This window comes from Oryx dammah, unplaced genomic scaffold (assembly GCF_014754425.2).
Source record: "Oryx dammah isolate SB20612 unplaced genomic scaffold, SCBI_Odam_1.1 HiC_scaffold_22, whole genome shotgun sequence".
NCBI lineage: Eukaryota > Metazoa > Chordata > Mammalia > Artiodactyla > Bovidae > Oryx > Oryx dammah.
Window position 1 is genome coordinate 24718550 of NW_024070206.1, and position 13681 is coordinate 24732230.

General features: G+C 36.2%; 1 protein-coding gene across 2 annotated transcripts in view; it reads right to left on the reverse strand.

Moving 5' to 3' along the window:
• Positions 1–13681, reverse strand: part of SMCHD1 (structural maintenance of chromosomes flexible hinge domain containing 1) — a 121321-nt gene that overhangs the window by 39405 nt on the left and 68235 nt on the right. For both annotated transcript variants that reach the window (XM_040264685.1, XM_040264683.1), the window contains exons 29-34: positions 12084–12251; positions 9226–9351; positions 4254–4333; positions 3864–4021; positions 2213–2328; positions 1139–1203 (exon numbers count right to left, since the gene is read on the reverse strand). In XM_040264685.1, the coding sequence (XP_040120619.1) occupies positions 1139–1203; positions 2213–2328; positions 3864–4021; positions 4254–4333; positions 9226–9351; positions 12084–12251 (713 nt within the window). The remainder of the gene's footprint in view (positions 1–1138; positions 1204–2212; positions 2329–3863; positions 4022–4253; positions 4334–9225; positions 9352–12083; positions 12252–13681) is intronic.

Consider the following 13681-nt stretch of genomic DNA (forward strand, 5'->3'; position numbering starts at 1 on the left):
TCCCTAGTTTGATGAAAGACATATATATATATCCCAGATGCTCAAGGAATTCCAAGTAAGATAAAACTCAAAGAGACCAACACCAAGACCCACTAACACAAACTTTCATAGGACAAAGAAAAACAATATTAGCAGCAGCAAGAGGAAAACAAATCATTACATACAAGGCATCCTCAACAAAGTAATTTCTTATCAGTAAGTTTGTAAGTCAGAAGGCAGTAGGCCAATGTTCTCAAAGTGTTAAAAGAAACTGTCAACCAAGAATGTTACTTCCAGCAAAACTGTCCTTCCAAAGTGAGGGAGAAATTAAAACATTCTTAGACAGAATTCCCTGGTTGGCCAGTGGTTAGGCCTCAGTGATCCCACTGCAGGGAGGTGGGGGACCGGGGTGGGGGTCAGGGGTCAGGGCTTGATCCCAGGTTGTGGAACTAAGATCCTGCATGCCATGCAGCATGGCAACATTCTCATATAGACAAAAGCTAAGAGAGTTCATCACCACTACACCTGGCCAAAAAGAAATGGTCAAGGGAGTCCTACAAGGTAAAATGAAATAATAATAGATAGTAACTTGAAGTTATGTGGGAAAACAGGGATCTCAACAAAGTTAAACACACAGGGAATTGTGAATGCTGGTATTATTTTAACAACAATTTGTACCTTTTGTTTTCTATTTGGCTTAATAAACTAATACATTTAATGAAATAAAGCAATCATTAGTTCAAAAGGCAAAAAGACATTTCTAATAAGTGAAACCTTAAGACACCATGTATCCAAAACCATTTACAGATTTCAAAGTACAGAAGAAAGAAGCATCACTTAAAGTCACATAGTTAAATTAAAAAACTAGTTCAGTTTTTTTATTTTGTAAGATCTTAAGTTTAGAATTATAGAAATCTCCCATATAATAAAATATTACAAATGTTCTGACAACAGAATTCTTCTGATGTTTCTGATAGTTCTGAAAGCAAATATATCTATCACAACAATCTTTCCCCAAATCATTTTGCAAACTTTGTAGACAAAATATTTTCTATTTGATCATAAATTATTTCTCCTTAGCTAAACAGGCACATGTTGCCAATGCTGATTAACTCTGTAACAAAATATGCATTAAAATATGAAATGATTTGAGAAATACCTGAAGTAGAAGCAGCCCTCTTCTTTGTCATTATCCTTTATTTTATTACAACTAAATATTTCTGCCTAGAAGGAAAAGTGGGAAAGGAGAAGAAAGAAATCACAAACATTTAGCATAGTATATTTAGGATAGAAACTTACTTTACCTTTACCAAGTGTGAATCCAGATCACATGTAGATTGATAAATATACACAAACACACATCTACATACATATATCTTTATCATTAGTGCGTGACACAAAAATGAGATTAGTCACAGTGGAAAGATATACCACTAATTATTAAAGGACATATAACAGATCTTAATGGTGGTGACGTAATTTTAAGGTAATAGCAGCTTGGTGGGACTGATGGTATAAATTAAGGAAGTTAGTTTCCTAAACAGATGACTAAATTGAAACATAAATCCTAAGAGGCATTATTAAATCAGGACCCCAGATATAGTTTGGTTTATTTTCCACTGAGAGGTCTGTTTCAGTTTGGCACTGTCTGGTATGGTAGCCCATCAACCACTGAGCGCCTGAAACGTGACTGGCTCAGACTGAGGGATGTAAGCATAAAACACAGCAAATTTCAAAGACCTGGGAAGATGTGAGCATGCAAAACATCATTATTAAAATAATGATTTAAAAATGCTGAGTACATGGTGAAATGGTAACTTTTTAATATATTAGTTTAAAACTATATTAAAATTAATTTTATTTGTTATTAATGTGGCTACTAGCAGAATTTAAGTATCACATGTGGCTAGTATTGTATTTCTATTGGATTGTGCAGCTTTAGACTCTCAAACCGTCTGTCCACTCTACTGCTCTGTACTCTATCAATCATTTTTTTCTCTCACTTTCTATATTATCTCTTAATGATATTTAGTGGTTTTCTGTATTGTGCTACTGCTCTTTAGACTTATTTCTGAAACATATCCTGGTATGTTTTTTAAAAATCTAAGTGATGGACTCAGTTACTTTCTAGTTCTACAGGATATACACACTGTATTTTTATATTAAACTGCATTTAATTTTATGTTAAATCTAAGAGCTACTTTTAACTTCTAAAATGCTTTCTATGACTTACATTTGCTGGCGGTCGGTTCCCACTGTTTGCCAGTTTCCACATTTTCATGGAAATACGTGCTGGATTAATATTTTTAATGATACTGTCATCTTCAGAAATAACAGTAATCATAAAATCTGTAATGGGGAACATTAAAGAGTTATTTTCTTTCTAGTTCAATTAGTGGATTTGGTTAAATAATTCTATGTCTTAAAGCATACATCTTCTTTAAATGTTAATAATAAAATTCTGATGAAGAAATAAAACTACTCTTTAATTAGTCTTCCACAACTATTTGTCTACAGAACTATACAATCATAACAGGTATTGGATATAGATCAATAGTGCTAAACCTCCCACAGAAATCTAATAAATACATCTTTGATCCTTCAGTATTGTAAAGATGATGATGTACAACTGTCATGTGTTTGTATAAACACATTATGTTCGTACTTCATGCCATAAATGATGCTATAAAGCGAGAAAAAAAAAATCTTTGCCATTAATAGTCCTTTGTCTTATTTTCAGTCTGCCAAGCAAGACCAAAAAGGTTAGACCGTGTTGTCTGCAGCACAGGGAACTATATTTACTATCCTGTGATAAACCATAATAGAAAAGAATATGAAAAAGAATGTGTGTATGTATGTATAACTGAGTCACTCTGCTGTACAGCAGTGATTAAGACAACACTGTAAGTCAATTGTACTTCAGTAAAAAATAAAAAGAAAAGTTAGACTAAGATTCAGCAATCTAAGTCAAATGGTTACAAATCTATATGCTTTATGTAGTCTGTGAATACAGTGTTTACTTTCTTTTCTGATTTTTCAATAGCATACCATAGTTAAACTAGTAATATTCCCTTATATTTATCATCTATAATATTCATTGGTCACCTTTTACAGTTTTTACACAGGAAATAGGACTTATCTCCTTGAACAGATAATTAAAAGTTTATGTATATACATAATTATTTAAAAATATTGTTAAATTTCACTTTAAACTTTCTGGTCTGCTTCTTTCACTGCACAGGAATTCATCCATTCAAGAAAATCAAAGTCTTCAAGAAAATGACCGATACAAAGCAAATATAATTGCCTATTGACTTGACAGCTGCCATATTACACAGGAATCATCTGCTTAGTTGATTGTCTCCTACATTAGGCTGAACTCAATGAAAACTGCCATGTTTATTACTGGAACTAACAATCTAGAATAGTGGGTGTACATAGCAGGTATCCAGTAAATGTTTGCTGTTACAAAGTGTCTTTAATCATAAATTATGGATGTATTTCTATCCAAATTAAGTTGAAGTCCTCAATTTGGTTTAACAGTGCAACATATTTAGTGGAACACACCCTCGCAGCTCCTGCCATTCAGCAGTTCATACTTCTCTGGCAGAATCTCCCAATTCAGTGAATGAATAAACACAAACTGAACTACTTTAAGCTATCAGCTTATACATGAACTTTAAGTTCATTCTTGACCATTAAAGCAATGTAGGATATAGAGGAGAGGGAAAATAAAGCTAAGTCAAATATACTTTCTTCACCATTTAAAAGTCCACAGCATGATTGCTTTTTTATCATGTTGAACACCTGGGATAAATAGTTTATCCTATTAATCTAAGAGGCAAATTATCACCACAAATTTATTTTAAAACTGAATTACTCACCAGTGAAAATACCCCCTGCTAAAAACGAAGCATCCTTGTCATATTTAACATTGAGACGAATGGGTTTTTCAGGGTCTGGAAGAATCATTAACTTAATTATGGGTCCTTCTATGGTATTCTTGTTATAAATGGCTTTAACCTGCATAATATGTTCTCCTCTAAAAAGAAAGAAAAAGGGAAAGGGAGAAGCAGGGTTCAAATTGTATTAGTTAAAATTAAAAATTGAGACAATTTCTACAAAATTTAACTCATTTAGGAAACCTCTCTACTCCTGTTTCATTCCAACTCCTAACTAACACTAAATAGCAGCTATGTATTACTCTTAACTTCAACTAATAATAAAAAATCAATCTCTATAATACCAATAACTATCAAACTTTCAGTTCTTACCTAGGGGCAAAAACACTGAGCACTCCAAAATTAGCCCTGCCCCTTTCATCAGTTTTATGCTGTTGGTTTGAAGGAGTGAGCTAGAAACAAAACAAAACAGTTAATTAGAAAATTCTACAAATCAAATTCTTTTCCTCTATTACTATTTCAAAAGCTACATTTGCACACACTCTAAAGTCTAAAATTATCTAATTTAAACTAGTGGAAATAATATAATACGTAATCACATAATACAAAGGATAACAATCATTCACATTGATCAGTTAAACTAGAATTTTGTGTATTTCAATTATTAAGTTGCAGAATTCAGTGTTCACTCTTTCAATAACTCTGACATATCGAGTGAAGTTTGGTCACATAAATACAGAAGGTCTATGCCAAAACCGGGGGGTTGTGGGAGACAGTGCAGGAGGATAAGCATAGATGCACATGCATAATTCTAAGTCACGGCATAACACCATGTCTGTCGTTAGTCACCTCATCCTTCTCTTAATATTTACACAGATGTGCTTCTTAAACCTTTGTTGCAATACTACCTTTGTAGTGATAATCAAGCTTTTACTTTTAAATGATTAAGAATCAGTGGCCACATTTCCTAATCACTTGTTAGAAGAATCTTTCAGTCTTTTGCAGATGCTTCTGTAAAAACGAGGATCATACTCTTATTTGGGGTACAATATAATCATTATTTAACTCTCTTGGAAGCAAACACTAAGAACAAAAGTAAATTTGAAGACTGCCGTAGCAGAAAATCAGACTCTCTCCTAATCCTAATACTTAATTTCTGTTTAACGGAAACTAAAGATTAGGTAATTATGGTACACGCAAAAAAAAAAAAAAAGCAATAGTTGGTGAGACACAAGTGAAAAAGAGTAATTCAACTGCTAAAATAAAACCCTGCAATTGTGTCTGTCTCATTTACCTTCCAATCTTCCCTCTCTCAACCTATCTTTTTCAGTCCTTCTTCCATCTGGGTCCTAAATCTTCGCTGCTAAGCCAGAGGTCAGTCTTCTATTTCAGGTTATATAACAGCAATACTGTAGTCCCTTTTGACAGGCGTAAGACTTTTGACCCTTTTTACTTTACCTTGAAAACTAGTCCATGTGGATGACAAGTCATTCCTGGCACTTTAACCTCCTGTAGAGTTTTTATTTACCTTTTTTAACTGCACACATGGCTTATGGGATCTTAGTTCCCTGACCAAGGTGCACCCACGACCCCTGCAATGGAAGCACGGAATCCCAACCACTGGACCACCAGGGAATACTCTTCTGTACAGCTTTTAAGACAAACAAGTTCAGTCCTGTGAAATCCTTACTGAAATTCTTAACTAATGGATTAATTTCAAGAGAACTGTGTACTTACATAAAACAAACTGTTCGTATCTACTAAAATTATAAAATCTCTGGAGGGCTACTCAAGTCTGGCTGAATACAATTCCAAGATCTCTTTTCTGTGTTGCCTGGCAACACCAAGGTTCAATGCTGTAAAGAGCAATATTGCATAGGAACCTGGAATGTTAGGTCCATAAATCAAGGCAAATTGGAAGTGGTCAAACAGGAGATGGCAAGAGTGAACATCAACATTCTAGAAATCAGCGAACTAAGATGGAATGGAATGGGTGAATTTAATTCAGATGACCATTATATCTACTAGACCATTATATCTCTATCTAGGAATAGAGTAGCCATCATAGTCAAGAAAAGAGTCCGAAATGCAGTTCTTGGATGCAATCTCAAAAATGACAGAATGATCTCTGTTTGTTTCCAAGGCAAACCATTCAATATCACGGTAATCCATGTCTATGCCCCAACCAGTAATGCTGAAGAAGCTGAAGTTGAACGGTTTTATGAAGACCTACAAGACCTTCTAGAACTAACACCCAAAAAAGATGTCCTTTTCATTATAGGGGACTGGAATGCAAAAGTAGGAACTCAAGAAACACCTGCAGGAACAAGCAAACTTGTCCTTAGAGTACAGAATGAAGTGGGGCAAAGGCTAATAGAGTTCTGCCACAAGAATGCACTGGTCATAGCAAACACCCTCTTCCAACAACACAAGAAAAGACTCTACACATGGACATCACCAGATGGTCAACACCAAAATCAGACTGATTATATTCTTTGCAGCCAAAGGTGGAGAAACTCTATACAGTCAGCAAAAATAAGACTGGGAGCTGACTGTGGCTCAGATCATGAACTCCTTATTGTCAAATTCAGACTGAAATTGAAGAATGTAGGGAAAACCACTAGACCATTCAGGTATGACCTAAATCAAATCCCTTATGAGTATACAGTGGAAGTGAGAAATAGATTTAAGGGACTAGATCTGATAGACATGGTGCCTGATGAACTATGGACGGAGGTTCGTGACATTGTACAGGAGACAGGGATCAAGACCATCCCCATGGAAAAGAAAAGCAAAAAACCAAAATGGCTGTCTGGGGAGGCGTTACAAATAGCTGTGAAAAGAAGAGAAGCGAAAAGCAAAGGAGAAAAGGAAAGATACACATATTTGAATGCAGAGTTCCAAAGAATAGCAAAGAGAGATAACAAAGCCTTCCTCAGCAATCAGTGCAAAGAAAGAGAGGAAAACAACTGAATGCAAAAGACTAGAGATCTCTTTTAGAAAAGTAGAGATACCGAGGGAACATTTCATGCAAATATGGGCTCAATAAAGGACAGAAATGGTATGGACCTAACAGAAGCAGAAGATATTAAGAAGAGGTGGCAAGAATACACAGAACTATACAAAAAAGATCTTCACGACCCAGATAATCACGATGGTGTGATCACTCATCTAGAGCCAGACATCCTGGAATGTGAAGTCAAGTGGGCCTTAGGAAGCATCACTATGAACAAAGCTAGTGGAGGTGATGGAATTCCAGTTGAGCTGTTTCAAATCCTGAAGGATGATGCTGTGAAAGTGCTACACTCAATATGCCAGCAAATTTGGAAAACTCAGCAGTGGCCACAGGACAAGGTCAGTTTTCATTCCAATCCCAAAGAAAGGCAACGCCAAAGAATGCTCAAACTACCGCACAACTGCACTCATCTCACACGCTAGTAAAGTAAAGCTCAAAATTCTCTAAGCCAGGCTTTAGCAATACAAGAACCGTGAGCTTCCAAATGTTCAAGCTTTTTTTAGAAAAGGCAGAGGAACCACAGAGCAAACTGCCAACATCTGCTGGAACACTGAAGCAAGAGAGTTCCAGAAAAACATCTATTTCTGCTTTATTGACTATGCCAAAGCCTCTGACTGTGTGGATCACAATAAGCTGTGGAAAATTCTGAAAAAGATGGAAATACCAGACTACCTGACCTGCTTCTTGAGAAATCTGTATGCAGGTCAGGAAGCAACACTTAGAACTGGACATGGAACAACAGACTGGTTCCAAACAGGAAAAGGAGTACTTCAAGGCTGTATATTGTCACCCTGCTTATTTAACTTACATGCAGAGTACAACATTAGAAAAGCTGGGTTGGAGGAAGCACAGCTGGAATCAAGATTGCCGGGAGAAATCTCAATAACCTCAGATATGCAGATGACACCACCCTTATGGCAGAAAGTAAAGAGGAGCTAAAAAGCCTCTTGATGAAAGTGAAAGAGGAGAGTGAAAAAGTTGGCTTAAAGCTCAACATTCAGAAAACAAAGATCATGGCATCCGGTCCCATCACCTCATGGCAAATAGATGGGGAAACAGTGGCTGAGTTTATTTTTCTGGGCTCCAAAATCACTGCAGATGGTGACTGCAGCCATGAAATTAAAAGATGCTTACTCCTTGGAAGAAAAGTTATGACCATCCTGGATAGCATATTCAAAAGCAGAGACATTACTTTGTCAACAAAGGTCCGCCTAGTCAAGGCTATAGTTTTTCCAGTGGTCATGTATGGATGTGAGAGTTGGACTGTGAAGAAAGCTGAGTGCCGAAGAATTGATGCTTTTGAACTGTGGTGTTGGAGAAGACTCTTGAGAGTCCCTTGGACTGCAAGGAGATCCAGCCAGTCCATCCTAAAGGAGATCAGTACTGGGTGTTCATTGGAAGGACTGATGTTGAAGCTGAAACTGCAGTACTTTGGCCACCTGATGCAAAGAGCTGACTCATTAGAAAAGACTCTGATGCTGGGAAAGATTGAGGGCAGGAGAAGGGGACGACAGAGGATGAGATGGTTGGATGGCATCACTGACTCAATGGACATGGGTTTGGGTAGACTCCGGGAGCTGGTGATGGACAAGGAGGCCTGGTGTGCTCCGATTCATGGGGTTGCAGAGAGTCAGACATGACTGAGCGACTGAACTGAACCTAATCTTGAATTTTCTGGTATCCAAGCACTATGTTTGCACCCAAACATTACAAGGCCATGTTCATGCTTGCTAATTTCCCTAGACTAGGTCTCAGTAGAGGTCCAACAGCTCTGCCCAGGTAGCTCTCCAAAAGGCAGGCAGAGCACAGCTACTCATATGAGTCTCTTGCTTCACCCTGAGAGCTTTTAAGTTTCCCCAATAATGCCTGTTTCATAATCCAGAGTGCAGGTCATTGTATCTAACTTCTTCCAGCTTGTCAGCATTACCTATTCCTAATCTGAAATTCAGGTATTATTAATATTGTGTAATAAACAGTCATAATTAGAGACTGCTATCTCTTGTTACACTGTTTGCAAGATATAAACTGTACTTCCTCAAAATAACTATTAAAATGTTAGACTCACAAAATAAGCAATGAACTTGGGCAAACTCCAGGAGAGAGTAAGGGTAAGGGAGGCCTGGCATGCTACAATCCATGGGATCACAAAGAGTCAGACACAACTTAGTGACTGAATAACAAAAACAAAACTAAGCAACAGTGAAGGTTATATAAGACTATTATTTTTTTTTTTTAAAAAAAAGAAAGCTAATAGCTAAAGACATGATGATCCTGAGAATGAAAGCCAAAATTTTAAGTGAGAATTACTTAAGGATGTTGAAAACTTACCTTTAAATTGTTAGCTTTTACAAGACTTATTTTAACCTGTGGCACAGGTGCTGGATTATCCCACTGATCACAAAGTTGAACAATGAGAGGATTCTGCAATTCTCTTCCATTAATTACTGGAATGGACTAAAACAGATACAAATCTTTTAAGAAGCACTAAAACATGCTGAACAATATGATTACTATTTAAGTGAAACAATCAGTGAATTTATAGCTCCTTCCATCAATTAAAATAAACTTCTGAAAGTCAATTATACTGTCACTAATAATACTCTTCTTATAGAAATGATTAAAAATTTGATAAAAGGGAAAATATATTTGACATTACTGGCTTCCAGAGCCAGTCAAGAATTCTGAAAATTACATGTTGCAGGACTTCAATGGAAACAGAAGGTTATCTTAGGCTCTCATATTTAGCACCAGTCAACCTACAGTCTAACTCCTCCATCAATTGTTGGCACTCTGTCAAGTCTACATGAAGCAGTATGCATAGCTTTCCAGCTCCTAGTCAAATAGTCCTAGTCATGGATAAACTTAAAACAGTGTAGACTTAAAATGATTCTTGCTTTTCCCTTAATCCAAGTAAGGCCTGTGTAACTCTGGGAATTTGTATGCTGACCTAGGTATATCAAAGAAAACTCACTGTCAAGCAAGAAACCTATTAAAGTCCAATCCTCTGTACCAGATGTTAAAAGTTAAAGAAAACAGAAGATAGGAAAGACATAACTAGCAAAAAAGGAAAGTGATTTATCACCTCTCTCCTACTAGTAATGTTCCCTCTGCTTCCTCCATCCCTCCAATTATGTTAGGAGGTCGCTAAAAAGTGGGAGAAACATCAATAATGTGTTAGGAACTTTTTTAGCGGACTTTTGGACTCAGAGGGAGAGGGAGAGGGTGTGATGATTTGAGAGAATGGCATTGAAACATGTATAATAACATGTAAGAATCGAAATGCCAGTCTATGTCTGATGCAGGATATGACACGCTTGGGGCTGACGCGCGGGGATGACCCAGAGAGATGTTGTGGGGAGGGGAGTGGGAGGGGGGTTCATGTTTGGGAACGCATGTACACCTGTGGTGGATTCATGTCAATCTATGCCAAAACCAATACAGAATTGTAAAGTAAAAATTAAAAATAAATAAATATATTAAAAAAGAAAAAAAATAAAAATAAAAAAAAAAATAAAAAGATACCCTTGAAGCTGGTTTATGATTAACTACCAAAAAAATTTTCATGGATAGACTATATTCTATGTGCTAAAGTTTTATAAAAAGCCTGAATACACAAAAAGTGCTGATGTTTCCAAATGTAAACACATCAGGGTCTTTATTTCTAGTTACATAATTGTCCATCTATCAAACATAAACTACCTGGTAAAGAATATCTTTCAGTAAACAACTTACAGCCCAAGTTGTTAGCTGAAAATTCTTCTGGGCAGTAGGGAAGAAAGGAAATAACCAAAATCAAATGTTCATGATTTGCCACTTATTAATACCGTTGTGCAATATAACGTTTCAGAATTTGTTTCTTCATTTATAAGGAAGGAATTTGTTTCTTCATTTATAAGGAAGGACAATACATCATAATGTTGTTGAAGATTAACTGAGAAAATATATGTATATTTATATAATTTTTTTATTTATCATGCTTAGGTGTTAGATTAGTTTCCCTTTCTATTTAAGATCCTGTGTGTGGACGAGGGAGGTAGGTCAAAAATTAAATTGGAAACTTCTAGGAAAACCACATATTCAATGATTACATTTTCAGCCTTACCCATATACAACATCTCTCTTAACAGATAATTGATTTTAGGTTTTATTTTTAAAGCTTCTGGATTTCACTGGTATCTGCAAATAAATCCTATAATAAAATTTTGAGTTAACAAGCTGTCGTTAATTTTATATTCCTCTCCTACAAAATCATTTAAAAATATGAACATGTAAAGTTTTTTTTCCACCAAAGGTACCAAATTATTCCATGATATTGTCAGTCAACAAATTCTTTATTGACATCATTAGGTTTCTAAGAAGGCATTGATTTATGCAGTAAATATGATTTTATATAAAAATAAGTGCACTGGCTTTGCAGTACAACTCTTCAGTCAACAAGTGTTAAGGAAAAAATTGTTTTTAAAGCACTGTCATATTTTTTAAATTTACAAATCAAAAAAAGGACTAGAGCAGAGATATGTTAAGGTTTTCTCAGATGATCAGTTCCTTTGTGGTATAATTTCATCTACTATCATGGTTATGTGAGATGATTTTCCATTAGAAAAAATAACCTTTCATACCAACAGATAAGGCTCTGCCACACCATAACTGAACATCAGAATGTGAACATTTTAAAATCAGAATTCTAAAAATTTAATGAAAATTGAAAGGTAACAGATTTGACAGAGATTTGCAAATTAGTATTTAAGATATGTATAACTGTATGCCCAGGGAAGCAAACTGGTGTTTTTAAGAGTATAATGAATGACTTGATATCTGGCATGCATTTAAAAATTCCAGCAAAAACATTTTTTTAATAAGCCAGTGAGAGAGAACAACGAAATACAATTGGTGAAAATCAGTAACTGTTGAAACTGGGGGTTCATTATCTATTTTTATTTTAATGCAATTTTTAATTTCTATAATAAAACTCAGAATTTGAAGTATCACTATTTTTTTTAACAAATGAAGGCACAGTGATGAATAATAAAGTATTAAAATTCATATTACTTTGTCCTTTTGTTATTGTTACTATTGTTACTACTTCAACAAAAAAATATAACTTTTGATCTACTAACACTCTGAAGCAGTTAGTAGGTCAAAATATTGATATTAAATTCTTTCAATCAAGGCAGCAAGGTACTTACCTCCTTTAACTCTGGCCAGTCTACAAGGAGAAGTTTAGCTGGTGGCCCAGAAACTAGCTGCACTCGAATAAAGTCAGAAAATTCACGCCAAGTAAAGCAAAGATCCTTATTTCCAGGGGGACCTGGAATAAATCTGACGCCTCTCACACTTATACTTTGTGTATTTTCCTAGTGAGGAAAAGCACATTGAAAAAAACACCACGAAGATCATGTTTAGTTTTCAGAAAAAAAGAAAGAAAATGCTGTCACTACCTATGTGCATACAGATGTGTTTCTGGTAAAACAACAGCAAGTAACACACATATGCCAACATTGGCGTGCCCTGAATTTCATTTCCTGAGACAAGAAACTGAAATTCTCTTTTGTGAGGGAGAGATCTAAAAGGTTCGACCTATGTCCTTTATCCTTATCTTTTCCTAATTTCCCTCTTCTTTACACTTGCACTGTCTCCTTTCTGTTCCCCAAATAGCCACATATGTGCCTGCCCAACAAGTTCCTTCCCTGTTTGCCACATTTTTTAGCTACATGTTGAGATTACCAAGGGAATGTGCTTCAGAAGAGCAGTACATTTTATGAAGATATGGAAATAATCTTAAGAAACAATGGCACATTAAAATCAATATTTTAAAAAGACTTTAAAAACAGTGTTATTTAAAAATAAAAAAAAAGGAAGGTTCTTTTTTTATGCAAAGATTAGGGGTAGACTTCTATTGTTTCTATGAAAGTGAGTCAAGATGCTGCTGCTGCTGCTAAGTCGCTTCAGTCGTGTCCAACTCTGTGCGACCCCATAGACGGCAGCCCACCAGGCTCCCCCGACCTTGGGATTCTCCAGGCAAGAACACTGGAGTGGGTTGCCATTGCCTTCTCCAATGCATGAAATTTTAAAGTGAAAGTGAAGTCGCTCAGTCGTGTCCAACTCTTAGCGACCCCATGGACTGCAGCCTTCCAGGCTCCTCCATCCATGGGATTTTCCAGGCAAGAGTACTGGAATGGGGTGCCATTCCCTTCTCCGTGAGTCAAGATAGTACCTATCAATTGTAAATGACAGTAGAAAGAAAGTCAACTTGACTGGAGAATGAGCCATGGAAGGAGACAGGTGTGCTACAGCAGAATACTACTTAGGCACCCTAAGCAGACAGAGTCTAATCGCACAGCATAAAATGCTGACAGGTGGCATAAGATGGTAACTGAAAAATGACACTAGATTTGGTCAGGTGGCAGAAAAACCCAAGAGGCCTGCCTGGGAATGAGACTGAAGAATGTGAAAACAGACAGTATACATAACTCTTCCGAGGAGCTGTACTCTAAACAGGAGAAAAAGAGGGCAGTACTAGATGGACATGTTTCAGGGCCAAAGGAAGCTGTGAGGTGAGAGGAGAGAGAGTATGGCAAGTTTATATGCTGATGGGAATGTAACAGACAGGGAAAACAAGATGTAGGAAAACAGGTTATAATTTAGGAACAATTAGTTGAAAGAGGATGGGTGTCTATGCATAAAGTGACAGGAAGGAGAGACTGTTCATGTACAACAGTGGTTACTATCTGACTTCATCTACACAGAGGGTGAAGCTAGACAAGAAAGCATCTGAAAGTCATAG